Below are 19,028 nucleotides of genomic sequence, written 5' to 3'. Positions count from 1 at the left end.
ACGTGTTTGACTCCTGCACTTCTTCCGGAAGCTTCTGACTGGTCCCATTCTAGGAGCACCTGGTCCTCACTGGAGAAGCAGCCTGTCTGCTCTGCTCTTGTAGACAGTGAGTGCTCCATTGTGAACAGGAACACTCCACTGCTCTCCCAGGTGGCCTCTGTAGTCTTGGGTTGCTGCACCTGTGTTGGGTGAGACAGACCACTGTGCACTCAGGCCCTGGGGAATTATCTCAGTCTGGATGTGGCTCTTGATGGAGTTTGTTCATAGTCATAAAACGGGGGAATCCCTTGGCTGTCACCAGGCCCACTTTCAAGGTGCAGCTTTTGACATCAAGACAGGGAAGGAGGGGATGGGAAGGCATGATGGCCAACACCGAGCCACCACCATCTCTCTTGGAGAGGCTTCTTTAACAACTCACTGTGATGTTCCTAATTGTAGCAACAGTTGCAATTGTAAACAGCATCCTCCAAACTTCTCAGGCTTAAAGCTTTGGCAGTCTGTACAATGTTTCCTTAGTTATCTGATACTAGGTATCCTTGGTCGGCAGACTGTTTTCTCTGAAGCAGCGTGGTGCTAACCACAGCAGTCCAGTCCCGCACCTGTGTCCATGGTGTGGTTTTCATCTTCTGCTTCACAGCACTGATTTGTGCTCATATGAGGTCTGTAGTTTTAATCCAGTGTCTAAACTCGGCATTTTATTCTCATGCAAAGCCTCCATAATCTTGTACCAGGACAGGAATCTATTCAGTATCTGAGTGAGGCTGAGGGGTCCCTCACATCATCACAGGCAGAGTGCCTCTTGTTGAATCGGAGCCTTGGAGTATTGCTTCATGGGGGTTGGGGGGCAGAGGAAAAGTCCAATTTCCTTGAATCTGAGCTTCGATGAGGTTTTACACTTTCAGGAGGAGTCTTTAGGGTTTGAGGCACCTTCAGTCATCAAATCATTCAGTAGGTAAGGCAAGAAATCCTGATGCCCTTCCCTGTTTCTCAGTGTTCTGGAGTAGAATTGGCAATGACAGTTGTCCCCCCAGTGCTATTGATCAGCAGGCACCTTTTCGTGGTGACGCCATGCGCTTTTCCTCTGTACAGAGGTACAGAGATGTGCAGAGTCATCCCAGGACACAGCGATCCACACCCAGCTGTGAAGGCCACTCTCATGGGCATCTGTGCTGTGCTAGACCCTGTGCCATCCTGATCCATGCAACCCTCACTGGACCTCTCCTGGTGGAGATTCTGTCCCCACCTTGGGGAGAGGATCCTGAGGCTCAACAAGGTCACTCTCCCAGGTCACCCCACCTTGTGTGCGTTGCAATCAGAGACCACTCCTTGGCCTGCCCCTTGTCTGTAGGCTCAGTCCACTTGTTTTCAGCAGACATGCCAGCCATGTGGCTGGTTTGGGTACTCACACTTAAAACTTTTCTTCTGTAACAAATTGTGTTGAGAGAATTTCAAATATCAGTAGAAAAGTTCCGGTCTGCAAACAAGAACTTCTAAAGTTCCTGCAAACATCTCCCACTAGGAAGGCATCGGTGTGCTTCATCCCTGAGCAGGGTCAGCACCTCATTGAGGTTCTCAGATAGAACTCCAGCTCAGGAGTGCCCCATGGCCTGAAAGTTCCTGGTCTCTCCCCTCGGGCTTTTTGCACTCAGGCTCCCAGTGAGGCATGCCCATCTGCATTTCTGTCGAAAGTGGTTGCTGTTTCACAGAACAGAGTTCCCTGGATGAACGTTTCTAGGCTCCAGTTGTGCCTGGGATGTCTGACTGCAAGCATACAGGAGCTGCTTATGCTCAGAAAGCCAGAGCAGATTGCTGGGCAGTTTATGTACAGAATGATCCCTTTTGAGAGCAGGTAAACCTTCATCTCTGCCCCTGGTGACTGCTCTGTCCTTGTACTCCGATCCCCACTGAGGATGAGTGAAGTCATTGCTACGTGCCAGACCTACAGACTTGTGGTTGTAGACTCAAAATCCTGAATTGAGCTGTAAGCAGGAGTTAGAATTCATATTGTTTATTTGTTGTGGAACAGAGCTGTGACCACTTCACAGCAAGCTCAGCAGCATGTGCCCCGGTGGTGTTTGCTCCCTCCTGGTTGGAACCTTGGAGGATCACTGTCGCCACGTGCTTACTTTTTCTTCAATACCAAACCTCAGCTCTGCCCTTTGACATCCATGCTTGTCCAGGCCACAGCATCCATATAGGCATCTCTGTCATTCATGTTCTCAATGGCGTTTCCATTTGAAGATGAATGGACTAGGGAAGAGTTCGACCAGAAATACACGCTCTTGAATTGCTTGTATTGTTCCCATAGACAAGAGGGAGATTATTCATGAGCAACTCTTAGAATAGCCAAGATTCTGTGTGGCATCAAACAGGTTTCAATTCCAGGACATCAGACTCCATGCATAGCTCTCTCCCAGTGTTCTACCTCCTCTCCACAGTCAGCAACCTGGGTCCTTTAATGAGAGCAGCCTGACAACTGCAGTTTGCCTCCTAGGAAGTTCTTGGGCTGTAAGCTTAGAATCCCTGAGGACCATTGCAGGCAGTTTCTAAGGGTTCTGGACAGAGGTTATTGAGATGCAGATCCAACTGTGAACAGGGAGATTTGACCCCTTGCCCAGGATGGCTCACCAAGCCCATCTCCTGATGTCAACTTAGTCCTCCTGGAGGATTTCTGTCACAGTCTCCTGTTCTCACACGAGAACAATCTGTCCCCTTGGTAGTAGTGGCCATCGGATACTCATATCTGACCAAAACCTGCTTAACCTGGTCAATCTCTCTGAATTTGTTTGCAGAAAATCAATATCATGCAGTGGAGGTACAAGAGCAAGTTGTCACATGCACTTCCAGGTAACTCGGAGGCAGAGCAGACAGTGTGGCGTGGACTACTAGGGAATTAGAAGCCAGTCTTCCCCAGATAGGGACAAAGTTGTGGGTGGCCCCTTGCTCAGCCCAGCCACTTCTGGAAGCCTCCTCTTTGGAACAGCTTGGAAAGGGGCTTTCTGTTCCCTCTATGTTTCTCACCCACCTTTCCCTCCCTCCAGTCTCATCAGGGAGATTCCAGAGATTGAAGATCAAGATGTCTCACAAGACTCTCACGGTACGTGTTTGACTCCTGCACTTCTTCCGGAAGCTTCTGACTGGTCCCATTCTAGGAGCACCTGGTCCTCACTGGAGAAGCAGCCTGTCTGCTCTGCTCTTGTAGACAGTGAGTGCTCCATTGTGAACAGGAACACTCCACTGCTCTCCCAGGTGGCCTCTGTAGTCTTGGGTTGCTGCACCTGTGTTGGGTGAGACAGACCACTGTGCACTCAGGCCCTGGGGAATTATCTCAGTCTGGATGTGGCTCTTGATGGAGTTTGTTCATAGTCATAAAACGGGGGAATCCCTTGGCTGTCACCAGGCCCACTTTCAAGGTGCAGCTTTTGACATCAAGACAGGGAAGGAGGGGATGGGAAGGCATGATGGCCAACACCGAGCCACCACCATCTCTCTTGGAGAGGCTTCTTTAACAACTCACTGTGATGTTCCTAATTGTAGCAACAGTTGCAATTGTAAACAGCATCCTCCAAACTTCTCAGGCTTAAAGCTTTGGCAGTCTGTACAATGTTTCCTTAGTTATCTGATACTAGGTATCCTTGGTCGGCAGACTGTTTTCTCTGAAGCAGCTTGGTGCTAACCACAGCAGTCCAGTCCCGCACCTGTGTCCATGGTGTGGTTTTCATCTTCTGCTTCACAGCACTGATTTGTGCTCATATGAGGTCTGTAGTTTTAATCCAGTGTCTAAACTCGGCATTTTATTCTCATGCAAAGCCTCCATAATCTTGTACCAGGACAGGAATCTATTCAGTATCTGAGTGAGGCTGAGGGGTCCCTCACATCATCACAGGCAGAGTGCCTCTTGTTGAATCGGAGCCTTGGAGTATTGCTTCATGGGGGTTGGGGGGCAGAGGAAAAGTCCAATTTCCTTGAATCTGAGCTTCGATGAGGTTTTACACTTTCAGGAGGAGTCTTTAGGGTTTGAGGCACCTTCAGTCATCAAATCATTCAGTAGGTAAGGCAAGAAATCCTGATGCCCTTCCCTGTTTCTCAGTGTTCTGGAGTAGAATTGGCAATGACAGTTGTCCCCCCAGTGCTATTGATCAGCAGGCACCTTTTCGTGGTGACGCCATGCGCTTTTCCTCTGTACAGAGGTACAGAGATGTGCAGAGTCATCCCAGGACACAGCGATCCACACCCAGCTGTGAAGGCCACTCTCATGGGCATCTGTGCTGTGCTAGACCCTGTGCCATCCTGATCCATGCAACCCTCACTGGACCTCTCCTGGTGGAGATTCTGTCCCCACCTTGGGGAGAGGATCCTGAGGCTCAACAAGGTCACTCTCCCAGGTCACCCCACCTTGTGTGCGTTGCAATCAGAGACCACTCCTTGGCCTGCCCCTTGTCTGTAGGCTCAGTCCACTTGTTTTCAGCAGACATGCCAGCCATGTGGCTGGTTTGGGTACTCACACTTAAAACTTTTCTTCTGTAACAAATTGTGTTGAGAGAATTTCAAATATCAGTAGAAAAGTTCCGGTCTGCAAACAAGAACTTCTAAAGTTCCTGCAAACATCTCCCACTAGGAAGGCATCGGTGTGCTTCATCCCTGAGCAGGGTCAGCACCTCATTGAGGTTCTCAGATAGAACTCCAGCTCAGGAGTGCCCCATGGCCTGAAAGTTCCTGGTCTCTCCCCTCGGGCTTTTTGCACTCAGGCTCCCAGTGAGGCATGCCCATCTGCATTTCTGTCGAAAGTGGTTGCTGTTTCACAGAACAGAGTTCCCTGGATGAACGTTTCTAGGCTCCAGTTGTGCCTGGGATGTCTGACTGCAAGCATACAGGAGCTGCTTATGCTCAGAAAGCCAGAGCAGATTGCTGGGCAGTTTATGTACAGAATGATCCCTTTTGAGAGCAGGTAAACCTTCATCTCTGCCCCTGGTGACTGCTCTGTCCTTGTACTCCGATCCCCACTGAGGATGAGTGAAGTCATTGCTACGTGCCAGACCTACAGACTTGTGGTTGTAGACTCAAAATCCTGAATTGAGCTGTAAGCAGGAGTTAGAATTCATATTGTTTATTTGTTATGGAACAGAGCTGTGACCACTTCACAGCAAGCTCAGCAGCATGTGCCCCGGTGGTGTTTGCTCCCTCCTGGTTGGAACCTTGGAGGATCACTGTCGCCATGTGCTTACTTTTTCTTCAATACCAAACCTCAGCTCTGCCCTTTGACATCCATGCTTGTCCAGGCCACAGCATCCATATAGGCATCTCTGTCATTCATGTTCTCAATGGCGTTTCCATTTGAAGATGAATGGACTAGGGAAGAGTTCGACCAGAAATACACGCTCTTGAATTGCTTGTATTGTTCCCATAGACAAGAGGGAGATTATTCATGAGCAACTCTTAGAATAGCCAAGATTCTGTGTGGCATCAAACAGGTTTCAATTCCAGGACATCAGACTCCATGCATAGCTCTCTCCCAGTGTTCTACCTCCTCTCCACAGTCAGCAACCTGGGTCCTTTAATGAGAGCAGCCTGACAACTGCAGTTTGCCTCCTAGGAAGTTCTTGGGCTGTAAGCTTAGAATCCCTGAGGACCATTGCAGGCAGTTTCTAAGGGTTCTGGACAGAGGTTATTGAGATGCAGATCCAACTGTGAACAGGGAGATTTGACCCCTTGCCCAGGATGGCTCACCAAGCCCATCTCCTGATGTCAACTTAGTCCTCCTGGAGGATTTCTGTCACAGTCTCCTGTTCTCACACGAGAACAATCTGTCCCCTTGGTAGTAGTGGCCATCGGATACTCATATCTGACCAAAACCTGCTTAACCTGGTCAATCTCTCTGAATTTGTTTGCAGAAAATCAATATCATGCAGTGGAGGTACAAGAGCAAGTTGTCACATGCACTTCCAGGTAACTCGGAGGCAGAGCAGACAGTGTGGCGTGGACTACTAGGGAATTAGAAGCCAGTCTTCCCCAGATAGGGACAAAGTTGTGGGTGGCCCCTTGCTCAGCCCAGCCACTTCTGGAAGCCTCCTCTTTGGAACAGCTTGGAAAGGGGCTTTCTGTTCCCTCTATGTTTCTCACCCACCTTTCCCTCCCTCCAGTCTCATCAGGGAGATTCCAGAGATTGAAGATCACGATGTCTCACAAGACTCTCACGGTACGTGTTTGACTCCTGCACTTCTTCCGGAAGCTTCTGACTGGTCCCATTCTAGGAGCACCTGGTCCTCACTGGAGAAGCAGCCTGTCTGCTCTGCTCTTGTAGACAGTGAGTGCTCCATTGTGAACAGGAACACTCCACTGCTCTCCCAGGTGGCCTCTGTAGTCTTGGGTTGCTGCACCTGTGTTGGGTGAGACAGACCACTGTGCACTCAGGCCCTGGGGAATTATCTCAGTCTGGATGTGGCTCTTGATGGAGTTTGTTCATAGTCATAAAACGGGGGAATCCCTTGGCTGTCACCAGGCCCACTTTCAAGGTGCAGCTTTTGACATCAAGACAGGGAAGGAGGGGATGGGAAGGCATGATGGCCAACACCGAGCCACCACCATCTCTCTTGGAGAGGCTTCTTTAACAACTCACTGTGATGTTCCTAATTGTAGCAACAGTTGCAATTGTAAACAGCATCCTCCAAACTTCTCAGGCTTAAAGCTTTGGCAGTCTGTACAATGTTTCCTTAGTTATCTGATACTAGGTATCCTTGGTCGGCAGACTGTTTTCTCTGAAGCAGCGTGGTGCTAACCACAGCAGTCCAGTCCCGCACCTGTGTCCATGGTGTGGTTTTCATCTTCTGCTTCACAGCACTGATTTGTGCTCATATGAGGTCTGTAGTTTTAATCCAGTGTCTAAACTCGGCATTTTATTCTCATGCAAAGCCTCCATAATCTTGTACCAGGACAGGAATCTATTCAGTATCTGAGTGAGGCTGAGGGGTCCCTCACATCATCACAGGCAGAGTGCCTCTTGTTGAATCGGAGCCTTGGAGTATTGCTTCATGGGGGTTGGGGGGCAGAGGAAAAGTCCAATTTCCTTGAATCTGAGCTTCGATGAGGTTTTACACTTTCAGGAGGAGTCTTTAGGGTTTGAGGCACCTTCAGTCATCAAATCATTCAGTAGGTAAGGCAAGAAATCCTGATGCCCTTCCCTGTTTCTCAGTGTTCTGGAGTAGAATTGGCAATGACAGTTGTCCCCCCAGTGCTATTGATCAGCAGGCACCTTTTCGTGGTGACGCCATGCGCTTTTCCTCTGTACAGAGGTACAGAGATGTGCAGAGTCATCCCAGGACACAGCGATCCACACCCAGCTGTGAAGGCCACTCTCATGGGCATCTGTGCTGTGCTAGACCCTGTGCCATCCTGATCCATGCAACCCTCACTGGACCTCTCCTGGTGGAGATTCTGTCCCCACCTTGGGGAGAGGATCCTGAGGCTCAACAAGGTCACTCTCCCAGGTCACCCCACCTTGTGTGCGTTGCAATCAGAGACCACTCCTTGGCCTGCCCCTTGTCTGTAGGCTCAGTCCACTTGTTTTCAGCAGACATGCCAGCCATGTGGCTGGTTTGGGTACTCACACTTAAAACTTTTCTTCTGTAACAAATTGTGTTGAGAGAATTTCAAATATCAGTAGAAAAGTTCCGGTCTGCAAACAAGAACTTCTAAAGTTCCTGCAAACATCTCCCACTAGGAAGGCATCGGTGTGCTTCATCCCTGAGCAGGGTCAGCACCTCATTGAGGTTCTCAGATAGAACTCCAGCTCAGGAGTGCCCCATGGCCTGAAAGTTCCTGGTCTCTCCCCTCGGGCTTTTTGCACTCAGGCTCCCAGTGAGGCATGCCCATCTGCATTTCTGTCGAAAGTGGTTGCTGTTTCACAGAACAGAGTTCCCTGGATGAACGTTTCTAGGCTCCAGTTGTGCCTGGGATGTCTGACTGCAAGCATACAGGAGCTGCTTATGCTCAGAAAGCCAGAGCAGATTGCTGGGCAGTTTATGTACAGAATGATCCCTTTTGAGAGCAGGTAAACCTTCATCTCTGCCCCTGGTGACTGCTCTGTCCTTGTACTCCGATCCCCACTGAGGATGAGTGAAGTCATTGCTACGTGCCAGACCTACAGACTTGTGGTTGTAGACTCAAAATCCTGAATTGAGCTGTAAGCAGGAGTTAGAATTCATATTGTTTATTTGTTATGGAACAGAGCTGTGACCACTTCACAGCAAGCTCAGCAGCATGTGCCCCGGTGGTGTTTGCTCCCTCCTGGTTGGAACCTTGGAGGATCACTGTCGCCACGTGCTTACTTTTTCTTCAATACCAAACCTCAGCTCTGCCCTTTGACATCCATGCTTGTCCAGGCCACAGCATCCATATAGGCATCTCTGTCATTCATGTTCTCAATGGCGTTTCCATTTGAAGATGAATGGACTAGGGAAGAGTTCGACCAGAAATACACGCTCTTGAATTGCTTGTATTGTTCCCATAGACAAGAGGGAGATTATTCATGAGCAACTCTTAGAATAGCCAAGATTCTGTGTGGCATCAAACAGGTTTCAATTCCAGGACATCAGACTCCATGCATAGCTCTCTCCCAGTGTTCTACCTCCTCTCCACAGTCAGCAACCTGGGTCCTTTAATGAGAGCAGCCTGACAACTGCAGTTTGCCTCCTAGGAAGTTCTTGGGCTGTAAGCTTAGAATCCCTGAGGACCATTGCAGGCAGTTTCTAAGGGTTCTGGGCAGAGGTTATTGAGATGCTGATCCAACTGTGAACAGGGAGATTTGACCCCTTGCCCAGGATGGCTCACCAAGCCCATCTCCTGATGTTGACTTAGTCCTCCTGGAGGATTTCTGTCAGTCTCCTGTTCTCACACGAGAACAATCTGTCCCCTTGGTAGTAGTGGCCATCGGATACTCATATCTGACCAAAACCTGCTTAACCTGGTCAATCTCTCTGAATTTGTTTGCAGAAAATCAATATCATGCAGTGGAGGTACAAGAGCAAGTTGTCACATGCACTTCCAGGTAACTCGGAGGCAGAGCAGACAGTGTGGCGTGGACTACTAGGGAATTAGAAGCCAGTCTTCCCCAGATAGGGACAAAGTTGTGGGTGGCCCCTTGCTCAGCCCAGCCACTTCTGGAAGCCTCCTCTTTGGAACAGCTTGGAAAGGGGCTTTCTGTTCCCTCTATGTTTCTCACCCACCTTTCCCTCCCTCCAGTCTCATCAGGGAGATTCCAGAGATTGAAGATCAAGATGTCTCACAAGACTCTCACGGTACGTGTTTGACTCCTGCACTTCTTCCGGAAGCTTCTGACTGGTCCCATTCTAGGAGCACCTGGTCCTCACTGGAGAAGCAGCCTGTCTGCTCTGCTCTTGTAGACAGTGAGTGCTCCATTGTGAACAGGAACACTCCACTGCTCTCCCAGGTGGCCTCTGTAGTCTTGGGTTGCTGCACCTGTGTTGGGTGAGACAGACCACTGTGCACTCAGGCCCTGGGGAATTATCTCAGTCTGGATGTGGCTCTTGATGGAGTTTGTTCATAGTCATAAAACGGGGGAATCCCTTGGCTGTCACCAGGCCCACTTTCAAGGTGCAGCTTTTGACATCAAGACAGGGAAGGAGGGGATGGGAAGGCATGATGGCCAACACCGAGCCACCACCATCTCTCTTGGAGAGGCTTCTTTAACAACTCACTGTGATGTTCCTAATTGTAGCAACAGTTGCAATTGTAAACAGCATCCTCCAAACTTCTCAGGCTTAAAGCTTTGGCAGTCTGTACAATGTTTCCTTAGTTATCTGATACTAGGTATCCTTGGTCGGCAGACTGTTTTCTCTGAAGCAGCGTGGTGCTAACCACAGCAGTCCAGTCCCGCACCTGTGTCCATGGTGTGGTTTTCATCTTCTGCTTCACAGCACTGATTTGTGCTCATATGAGGTCTGTAGTTTTAATCCAGTGTCTAAACTCGGCATTTTATTCTCATGCAAAGCCTCCATAATCTTGTACCAGGACAGGAATCTATTCAGTATCTGAGTGAGGCTGAGGGGTCCCTCACATCATCACAGGCAGAGTGCCTCTTGTTGAATCGGAGCCTTGGAGTATTGCTTCATGGGGGTTGGGGGGCAGAGGAAAAGTCCAATTTCCTTGAATCTGAGCTTCGATGAGGTTTTACACTTTCAGGAGGAGTCTTTAGGGTTTGAGGCACCTTCAGTCATCAAATCATTCAGTAGGTAAGGCAAGAAATCCTGATGCCCTTCCCTGTTTCTCAGTGTTCTGGAGTAGAATTGGCAATGACAGTTGTCCCCCCAGTGCTATTGATCAGCAGGCACCTTTTCGTGGTGACGCCATGCGCTTTTCCTCTGTACAGAGGTACAGAGATGTGCAGAGTCATCCCAGGACACAGCGATCCACACCCAGCTGTGAAGGCCACTCTCATGGGCATCTGTGCTGTGCTAGACCCTGTGCCATCCTGATCCATGCAACCCTCACTGGACCTCTCCTGGTGGAGATTCTGTCCCCACCTTGGGGAGAGGATCCTGAGGCTCAACAAGGTCACTCTCCCAGGTCACCCCACCTTGTGTGCGTTGCAATCAGAGACCACTCCTTGGCCTGCCCCTTGTCTGTAGGCTCAGTCCACTTGTTTTCAGCAGACATGCCAGCCATGTGGCTGGTTTGGGTACTCACACTTAAAACTTTTCTTCTGTAACAAATTGTGTTGAGAGAATTTCAAATATCAGTAGAAAAGTTCCGGTCTGCAAACAAGAACTTCTAAAGTTCCTGCAAACATCTCCCACTAGGAAGGCATCGGTGTGCTTCATCCCTGAGCAGGGTCAGCACCTCATTGAGGTTCTCAGATAGAACTCCAGCTCAGGAGTGCCCCATGGCCTGAAAGTTCCTGGTCTCTCCCCTCGGGCTTTTTGCACTCAGGCTCCCAGTGAGGCATGCCCATCTGCATTTCTGTCGAAAGTGGTTGCTGTTTCACAGAACAGAGTTCCCTGGATGAACGTTTCTAGGCTCCAGTTGTGCCTGGGATGTCTGACTGCAAGCATACAGGAGCTGCTTATGCTCAGAAAGCCAGAGCAGATTGCTGGGCAGTTTATGTACAGAATGATCCCTTTTGAGAGCAGGTAAACCTTCATCTCTGCCCCTGGTGACTGCTCTGTCCTTGTACTCCGATCCCCACTGAGGATGAGTGAAGTCATTGCTACGTGCCAGACCTACAGACTTGTGGTTGTAGACTCAAAATCCTGAATTGAGCTGTAAGCAGGAGTTAGAATTCATATTGTTTATTTGTTATGGAACAGAGCTGTGACCACTTCACAGCAAGCTCAGCAGCATGTGCCCCGGTGGTGTTTGCTCCCTCCTGGTTGGAACCTTGGAGGATCACTGTCGCCACGTGCTTACTTTTTCTTCAATACCAAACCTCAGCTCTGCCCTTTGACATCCATGCTTGTCCAGGCCACAGCATCCATATAGGCATCTCTGTCATTCATGTTCTCAATGGCGTTTCCATTTGAAGATGAATGGACTAGGGAAGAGTTCGACCAGAAATACACGCTCTTGAATTGCTTGTATTGTTCCCATAGACAAGAGGGAGATTATTCATGAGCAACTCTTAGAATAGCCAAGATTCTGTGTGGCATCAAACAGGTTTCAATTCCAGGACATCAGACTCCATGCATAGCTCTCTCCCAGTGTTCTACCTCCTCTCCACAGTCAGCAACCTGGGTCCTTTAATGAGAGCAGCCTGACAACTGCAGTTTGCCTCCTAGGAAGTTCTTGGGCTGTAAGCTTAGAATCCCTGAGGACCATTGCAGGCAGTTTCTAAGGGTTCTGGACAGAGGTTATTGAGATGCAGATCCAACTGTGAACAGGGAGATTTGACCCCTTGCCCAGGATGGCTCACCAAGCCCATCTCCTGATGTCAACTTAGTCCTCCTGGAGGATTTCTGTCACAGTCTCCTGTTCTCACACGAGAACAATCTGTCCCCTTGGTAGTAGTGGCCATCGGATACTCATATCTGACCAAAACCTGCTTAACCTGGTCAATCTCTCTGAATTTGTTTGCAGAAAATCAATATCATGCAGTGGAGGTACAAGAGCAAGTTGTCACATGCACTTCCAGGTAACTCGGAGGCAGAGCAGACAGTGTGGCGTGGACTACTAGGGAATTAGAAGCCAGTCTTCCCCAGATAGGGACAAAGTTGTGGGTGGCCCCTTGCTCAGCCCAGCCACTTCTGGAAGCCTCCTCTTTGGAACAGCTTGGAAAGGGGCTTTCTGTTCCCTCTATGTTTCTCACCCACCTTTCCCTCCCTCCAGTCTCATCAGGGAGATTCCAGAGATTGAAGATCAAGATGTCTCACAAGACTCTCACGGTACGTGTTTGACTCCTGCACTTCTTCCGGAAGCTTCTGACTGGTCCCATTCTAGGAGCACCTGGTCCTCACTGGAGAAGCAGCCTGTCTGCTCTGCTCTTGTAGACAGTGAGTGCTCCATTGTGAACAGGAACACTCCACTGCTCTCCCAGGTGGCCTCTGTAGTCTTGGGTTGCTGCACCTGTGTTGGGTGAGACAGACCACTGTGCACTCAGGCCCTGGGGAATTATCTCAGTCTGGATGTGGCTCTTGATGGAGTTTGTTCATAGTCATAAAACGGGGGAATCCCTTGGCTGTCACCAGGCCCACTTTCAAGGTGCAGCTTTTGACATCAAGACAGGGAAGGAGGGGATGGGAAGGCATGATGGCCAACACCGAGCCACCACCATCTCTCTTGGAGAGGCTTCTTTAACAACTCACTGTGATGTTCCTAATTGTAGCAACAGTTGCAATTGTAAACAGCATCCTCCAAACTTCTCAGGCTTAAAGCTTTGGCAGTCTGTACAGTGTTTCCTTAGTTATCTGATACTAGGTATCCTTGGTCAGCAGACTCTGTTTTCTCTGAAGCAGCTTGGTGCTAACCACAGCAGTCCAGTCCCGCACCTGTGTCCATGGTGTGGTTTTCATCTTCTGCTTCACAGCACTGATTTGTGCTCATATGAGGTTTGTAGTTTTAATCCAGTGTCTACACTCAGCATTTTTTTCTCCTGTAAAGCCTCCATAATCTTGCACCAAGACAGGAATGTATTCAGTATCTGAGTGAGGCTGAGGGGTCTCTCACGTCATCAAAGGCAGAGTGCCTCTTGTTGAGTAGGAGCCCTGGAGTATGGCTTCATGGCGGGGGGGGGGGGGCAGAGGAAAAGTCCAATTTCCTTGAATCTGAGCTTCGATGAGGTTTTACACTTTCTCTCAGCAGGAATCTTTAGGGTTTGAGGCACCTTCAGTCATCAAATCATTCAGTAGGAAAAGCAAGAAATCCTGATGCCCTTCCCTGTTTCTCAGTGTTCTGCAGTAGAATTGGCAGTGACAGTTGCCCCCCCCCCCAATGCTATAGATCAGCAGGCACCTTTTCTTGGTGAGACCATGCACTTTTCCTCTGTACAGAGGTACAGAGATGTGCGTCGTCCCTGAGCAGGGTCAGCAGCTCATTGTGGCGCTCCAGATATAGCTCCAGCTCAGGAGTGCCCCACGGCCTGAAAGTTCCTGTTCTCTCCCCATGGGCTTTTTGCACTCAGGGTCCCAGTGAGGCCTTGAACTAGTCTTTGCCACAGACCAGTGGTTGTGTGGCTTTGTTTCAGAAACACCCAGTGCCAGGGCTGGGCAGCCATGAGGAAGCAGGCAAGTGCACAACACTGTCTCAGGAGGGAGATGTGTGTGCTAGGCCAAAGCAATGCCTTACCTCCCACTGGGATTTCTTCCTGACTTTTGTGTTTCACCTTAGCTTGTCTCTCCATCCTTCAGGTGCCTGTAACTAGGTTCCCACTTCAACTGACCAGAAAAGTGATGGCCACATCATGTATATTATTATCTATATGACAGGCACTGAAGGCATATATCCTATGAGTCGATGTGCTTGGTGTATGTTCAGCAAAGCATGTGCATGTATGAAATGCATGTGTTCTTGTGCTAGTGTTGTCCATTCCAGCTGTGAGTGGTCCCCTGTCCTTGTCTCTCATTACAATGCCCTCCAGGTTGGATGATCCTGCTCCATCCCCCCAAACCTTCAACAGATACCCAGTGTGGTTTCTGTGCCTTAAAAGCTTAAGAGCTGTGTGTTTTATTAGTCCCACTTTGTTGAATATTGTGATCATCTGAGCCATGTTTATTACTTTTGCCTAGTGATAAATTATCAGTGAATATGTATAAAATCAACCTGAATGAAAACATTTTAGATTCTGTGCAGATTTCAACTCCCACTTTGGACATGACTGTGCAGGGCCCCTTTCCTTACTTGTTGTCCCTCTGCTGCAGGCCTGACTGCCAGAGAGAGAGCATGAATACCAATCCTGATGGCTGTGGTTCTATTTCAGAACTGAGTTTTGTTGCTGCCCCTGAGAGGAAGACCCATTCCCAGCTGGAGGGAGGTCCTCACAAAGATCCCATCACCAGCAAGTGTGAGAGTCATAGCATCAGCCCCAGCGATGTCCCAAGTACCCCAAAAGAAAATGTTATCAAAGGAAAATGGAAGCCCAGGAAATGCAAACTGGCCTGCCGGTTCACCGGCCTGGAGATGAAGGGCAAACCACAGCCCACAGAGAGGAAAATCACGTGCCAATTTTCTGGCCAGGAGATGAAGGGGAAACCACAGACCAACATGTGGGCACTGACCTTCAGATTCCTGGGCCTTCACGCCTAGACAGAGGTAATCCTGTGTGTGTCTTAGATGTACTTGTTCCTTCTTACACTGTGCACAGATTATAGCTCATTTCTGTTTGTTCAGATAGGGTAGAACTGTAACCTCTCTGTTTGGATCAATAATTGGAAATAGAAGATACAGTAAGAAATCCTTGTCATGTAGAAACCTGACCCACAAAATAGGATACCTCCCCTCATAATCAAGTTAAAATGTTTACAGTTGAACTTCTCTTCCTAAAACATGCTGTTCACCATCCACTCACTTGATTGCAAGTCCTCTATTGGGTTGAGAAATATACATTGAACAATCACATTTTATCTGATTTTATGCCTAGGCCAATTTCCAATGCAGATTCTTAGGTCTCATTCTCCCATGTTTGTCCTTCCCTCTGACCGGTATACAAACAGGATATTCTCAAAAAGAAAATTTCTTAGGGGAACTGAAAAAAAAAAAAATGGGGAAACTCTAGGATGACTAAAGAGTGCCTGTTTTAAGTTAATGTTCCCTTCAGAGTTGAGTGAGTGAGCTATTAGGCACACAGCAGAATGGTCCTAGGTGTAACTAGATGTGGAGTCATCTTCAGAGAAACTTGGTGTCTGTTCTATTGACATGAGTTGTGCTGTGGTTACACTCCCAGCTCTCTTTGCTTCCTGCAGAACACTAATCCATTTCTAATGCCCCAGAGAGCAGGAGGAAGTGGGGTGACATCACCCACTCCTGGTTAGGAGAGGTCAAGGGCCCTGGTTCCCCAACACTGCAGAGCTGGGCTGGAGTTCAGGGCAGGACTCTGCTCATTTGGCTGCCGCTTCCCTCTCAGCAGCCCAGGGCTCCCCTTCAGCCAGTCTCCCCACTGCAATTGAGTTTGCCTGGCCTCTGCCCCACTGAGGCCCAGATGCAGGCTCAGCTCTCCCCTGGACCCCACCCAGCTCTCCTTTGATTTTTCTTCTCTCCCTCTTTCAGATCCCAAGTACAGTTGGAAGGACAGAACAGTATTGCTGATTGTAACATCCCCACCTCTTCCAAACATCTACCACAGGAGCTCCACTTCAACAGCAACCAGAACACCAAGAACGCAATTTCAACACCATGAACTGCCCTCGGCTATTTTCATCCACTAGGCTGCTTCCCTGAGAGCTGGCACAGTCTTCCACCTCCAATCCGCGTGAACACCTAAGGAGACCCAGGCCTGACTCCACAGCTGCTCTGGAGAGAACACCACCTGGCTCCTCTCCAACTGCCTCCTGTAGAGATCTGAGGTCAGGAGGAGCTGGAAGCAAACAGCATAGGACCCTGGGCACACACTGCCTTTGCATGGGGCGAGCTCGGTGTGGGCAGTGTCAGAGGCACAGCACCCTGCACACAAGGCTGCATGTGAGCAGAGGAGAGGATCGGACTCTGCAGGATGTGGACCCTGACCCAGACAGCTGGCCCTCTCCTTCACACAGCCAGCGTTCCGCATAGAGGACAGCAGGAGGAGGAGACTTTGGGGCTCCAAAGGACAGGAAGGGTCTCTTTCCTCCTTTTGAACCCCAACCATCTCCCCCTTCTGCTGTCTTCCATGATGGGAACGCTGACTGTGTGAAGGCGCAGGCCAGGTGTCTGGCTCGGGGTCTGCATCCTGAGGATCTCTGATGCTTTCCTCAATTTTACACTCAGCCTCACTCTTCAGCCAAGCACCCAATGCAGGGAGTGCTGTGTGCTCCCTCCCACACCCCCGCAGGAGGCAGAGAACATCTTGTGTGCCCATCAGGTCCCCTGACCCTGGCATCGGTCAGTGGGTGAAAGCTGTCTGTTGATCTGTACATCCTAAAGATGCGCTCCTTCCTCTGTATCCTAACAACTGTGGAGAGGGTGACCCCTCAGAACCTGAGAAAAATGGGAGTGAGCAGCAGCCTGGCGGAGGTCCAGTCATCAACCCAGGAGGCGGCCGTCGATGGGCGTGATAACAGCAAGTTCATGGTGATGAATGCAGCAGTGTGGCCGGGAGGGGCCAGGTGGGCGAGGTGGACTGAGCCTGCATCAAGGAACCGGACACCTCTCTGAACACTCCTCTCTCCACGTCCAGAGTCAGGCAGCACAGATGCGGGCAGGACCTCATCACAAGGACGCTCATCTCTTACGGCTGCTGGTCCTGCCAACTCCACTCAGTGTTGCAGGAGAACTGGGGGCTCCTGATGCAGGACGTGGGCCAAGGCATCCAGAGCCCCAGCAAACAGCAAGGCCGTGTTCCTGCCGGCCTGAGGCAGCTGCAGGATGAGGAGGGGCCATATGCCTGCCCCCCCCATCATGGAAAACTGAGTCCTCGCAGATTCTGGACACCCACTGCTTAGTAGGTGTTCCTGGTCCAAGAACAAACCGAGCCAATGGCACCGCTGCCCTGTGGTGGACCTGTTTCTCACAGCTGCCATTCTTACTTCCACTGTCTGTCATGCCTGTGATGACACAATTGTTTTCCTTTCATGAAAATTGGGATCCTAGGGAGGGAATTGTGTTTCCACCTGAGTGTGCCTCCTCTCAGTGTAACAGCTGCCTTAGACACCCTGTCAGCACATCTTGGGCTCCTAAAATCTACAACTTCTCATTAAGATATCGCTGTCCAGGCCCAGAAGAGTCTCCAGTGTCCTGGAGTGTAACTGGAATCTCAAAAATTTTGATTCAGGTCCCAATACATATTCCCTGTTTTAGTTAAGTGTTTTTAAAAAGAAAAATTCCAAAAAAAAAATTAAAAATTTAAAAATAAAAAAATTTTTAAAGTAAAACTAGAAAAGAAAAATGGAATTCCATTGTTTTTTTAAAAAGGAAAGATTTAAAAAATTAAAAATTTTAAAAAAAATTTTAAAAAGAAAAAATTAGAAAAAATGTCATTTAAGTGTTTTTGAAAGTAAAATACTGAAAAAATTAAAATTAATAATTTTAAAAACTTTAAAAACAATAAAAAACAAAAAATAGGAAAATACTAATAGGAAAATTAAAGTTCCACTTCATTTTAGTAACTTTTTAAATAGGAAAAATATAGAAATATATATAAATTGAAATTTTTTCATAAATTTAAACTCAGCAAATACAAGTAAAATTCCATTTCAGTTCAGTGTTTTTGTAAATACAAAAATGCTAAAAATTTTTAAATTGAAAAATGATTATACTTTACAAATGATAAAAGAGAAAAACAATTATTCAGAACAAGTGTAAAATGTCATTCCTATTCACTGTTTCATTTAATGGAGAAAATGCCAAATAATTACAATTTAACAACTTTGCAAAAATTTCAAACTTAAAACAAAAAAAGCAATACTAAGGAAACAACATACAATGCCATTTCAGTTAGTTATCTTTCTAAATAAGAAAATGCTAAAAAGAAATGAAAAAATTTCAAAACAAAAAGAAATTACTAAGAAGAAAAAAATAAATGCCGCTTCAGTAAAATGCCACAATGCAACAAAAAAAAATGTAAAAATTTGTTTTTGCTTTGTTTGACAACTCGAATTGTTCTCAACAACTGACCACTGATGATGACAAGTTATTCAGTACCTCCAGAACAAACCGCCTGGTAATTTATGCCAAGAGACAAATCAGCAGTCATCTAGGTTTTTCCTTGGATACCACTTTCACCAGCCCTAACTTAGGTGAAACTCTCTGCAGAAATTTTACAAACTCTTTGCTGATTTTGATACCTGCTTTTACTTTTGTTCTGTAAAAATCATACACTTTGGATAATAAAATTTCAGAGTTGAAATAAAACACTTTGGAGAGTGCTGCTTGGAAGATGTATAAATCTCCTGTTTGAAAATGGGCTTCCTTTAACAATTTTACCATGCATTAACCATTCATGCCTGTGTCAGTTATTATACTCAAGTTTAATACTAGATTTCTAATAGAATTCTTCCTGAAGACTGGATCTTGGCATTCTGTAGTTCAAAAGCATTCTCACCCCAACGTGGAATGTTATTGCAAATATCCTGTTAGCCCATACCATTGGATTTTTTTCTCTATCACTTGGATTTTTTAATTGCAGTGTTATAATATATTACATCTCATATTGGGTGTGCTGAATTTTTACCCTTGTATCTCTCTCTCTCTCTCTCTCTCTCTCTCTCTCTCTCTCTTTCTCTATTTATATATGAAGTAGACTGCTTTTCTCAAGCTATAGCAGAGAGCCAGATCAGAAGAGGAACAGTCGGGTCTTGAACCAGAGTCCACATGGGAAGCAGGCACTGTAGGTGGAGGTGCAGCCCACTATACCACAGTGCCAGAGCCAAGTTTACCAATTTTTAAAGAGACTG

The 19,028-nt window shown here is 47.9% G+C and overlaps 1 protein-coding gene and 1 long non-coding RNA gene across 2 annotated transcripts in view; both read left to right on the top strand.

Moving 5' to 3' along the window:
* The window catches only part of LOC103349989 (putative NBPF family member NBPF7), a 29,515-nt gene extending 19,075 nt beyond the window's left edge, over nucleotides 1-10,440 (top strand). The window contains exons 15-21 of the mRNA XM_089336776.1: nucleotides 992-1,091; nucleotides 3,042-3,097; nucleotides 4,091-4,190; nucleotides 6,141-6,196; nucleotides 7,190-7,289; nucleotides 9,238-9,293; nucleotides 10,385-10,440. Coding sequence (XP_089192902.1) covers nucleotides 992-1,091; nucleotides 3,042-3,097; nucleotides 4,091-4,190; nucleotides 6,141-6,196; nucleotides 7,190-7,289; nucleotides 9,238-9,293; nucleotides 10,385-10,440 — 524 coding nt within the window. The remainder of the gene's footprint in view (nucleotides 1-991; nucleotides 1,092-3,041; nucleotides 3,098-4,090; nucleotides 4,191-6,140; nucleotides 6,197-7,189; nucleotides 7,290-9,237; nucleotides 9,294-10,384) is intronic.
* Nucleotides 10,441-11,841: 1,401 nt separating this feature from the next.
* On the top strand, nucleotides 11,842-17,646 carry LOC127486190 (uncharacterized). Its single transcript, XR_016236967.1, has 4 exons — nucleotides 11,842-12,142; nucleotides 12,337-12,392; nucleotides 14,423-14,754; nucleotides 15,709-17,646. It is a non-coding gene; the product is annotated as an uncharacterized LOC127486190 (long non-coding RNA).
* The last annotated feature ends 1,382 nt before the right edge of the window (nucleotides 17,647-19,028 follow it).

The sequence above is a fragment of the Oryctolagus cuniculus genome, chromosome 7, assembly GCF_051225735.1.
Source record: "Oryctolagus cuniculus isolate XC-2025 breed Fujian yellow rabbit chromosome 7, ASM5122573v1, whole genome shotgun sequence".
Taxonomy (NCBI): Eukaryota; Metazoa; Chordata; class Mammalia; order Lagomorpha; family Leporidae; genus Oryctolagus; species Oryctolagus cuniculus.
The sequence above is the reverse complement of the archived record's forward strand: the minus strand, read 5'-3'. Positions and strand labels throughout refer to the sequence as shown.